The sequence below is a fragment of the Apaloderma vittatum genome, unplaced genomic scaffold (assembly GCF_000703405.1).
Source record: "Apaloderma vittatum isolate BGI_N311 unplaced genomic scaffold, ASM70340v1 scaffold34308, whole genome shotgun sequence".
In the NCBI taxonomy this organism is placed as follows: domain Eukaryota; kingdom Metazoa; phylum Chordata; class Aves; order Trogoniformes; family Trogonidae; genus Apaloderma; species Apaloderma vittatum.
Window position 1 is genome coordinate 1 of NW_009733075.1, and position 1,226 is coordinate 1,226.

The 1,226-nt window shown below is 39.0% G+C and overlaps 1 protein-coding gene across 1 annotated transcript in view; it reads left to right on the top strand.

Moving 5' to 3' along the window:
• Window positions 1-1,124: 1,124 nt before the first annotated feature.
• Window positions 1,125-1,226, top strand: part of MRPL53 (mitochondrial ribosomal protein L53) — a gene marked incomplete at its 5' end in the record, with an annotated part of 1,976 nt that continues 1,874 nt past the window's right edge. The window contains one exon of the mRNA XM_009875734.1: window positions 1,125-1,226. This exon is cut by the window's right edge and continues 29 nt beyond it. Coding sequence (XP_009874036.1) covers window positions 1,125-1,226 — 102 coding nt within the window.

Consider the following 1,226-nt stretch of genomic DNA (forward strand, 5'->3'; position numbering starts at 1 on the left):
CCTGATCTAGTTAAAGATGTCCCTGCGCACTACAGGGGGGTTGGACTGTAGATCACTTTTAAAGGTCTTTTCCAGCCCAACACATTCTGTGATTCTATGAACACATCCTGTGAGCAGTATCTGTTGCTCCCTCTCTAGAGAAAGAATCTCCTTTTTGCCAAGATGTGAATCCTCTGTACTAAAGCTTTCGTGCTCTTGATCTTTGAAAGCTGGCATTTGTTGGGGCACTGTAGCTTAGTCTGGGCAGAACCTCAGCGTTTCAGAGTGTTTGTCGTAAGGGCTCTGTCTGTGGTATGTGTTACCGGGATGCAGGCAGCGTTCATTCATTCTTTGCTGATATTTAGGAGGATCTCTGTGCCTCCGTGTGCCTCAACATACGCGTTGCAGGTGTTGGCATGTGCATTTAACTTTACCGAACTACCCCGGGAGATGCCACTTTCAGTTGCCGAGCCTGTCAGTGAGGTTGTGTTATCACTAGTAACAAATGCTGATAATGGGAGAGAGTGGGGACAGCAGCTGCTGCTCTATCTTGGTAATTAACTTGGAGAAATCTCAGTAATTATCTTTCTTGAGTGATGCAAATTCTGCACCAAACAATCATAAAATGTCATTTTGCAGTACCTTTACAGACACATCTCCTTTTGAAATTAATTTAGTAACACGACTTAACTTAGAATGTCTTTAAGCCACCAGAATGTCAAGTAGCTGTCATACATTTCACAAACCTGCAGGAGGCCAGTGATGTCAGATAAACAAATGCTGTCTGAAACTCAAACAGTAAAATAATGGCAAGCAAATGATGTATTAAGAAAAAATTAAAATTATTTTGCTGACTCTTTAATTATTGTTACTAACCCAGCTGAGAGAAACACAGAAAGTGCATACACTGAATTTTTGAAAAATTCTTCAGTGTGCTTTTAATGTGTTAGCATACAAGAACTATCCATATGGATTCTTAAGAGTGATTATCTCATAAGAAGTACCTGTCTGAAACTATTAAATATAAATCCTATTTTGTGTATATTTTTGTTGCCCAGCACTATCAACGTACTCAAATTAGTTTTAGAAATGTACTGTAAATTCTACCTACAACATACTTAACGTCTTTTCAAATGTATTTTCAGAAAATTTCTTGGATGCTTACACCATAAAAAAATCCAGGCTACTAATAGAAACTGTGAAGTGACTGCTGATGTAAGACATGATGGGTCTGAAACGCTCGTACA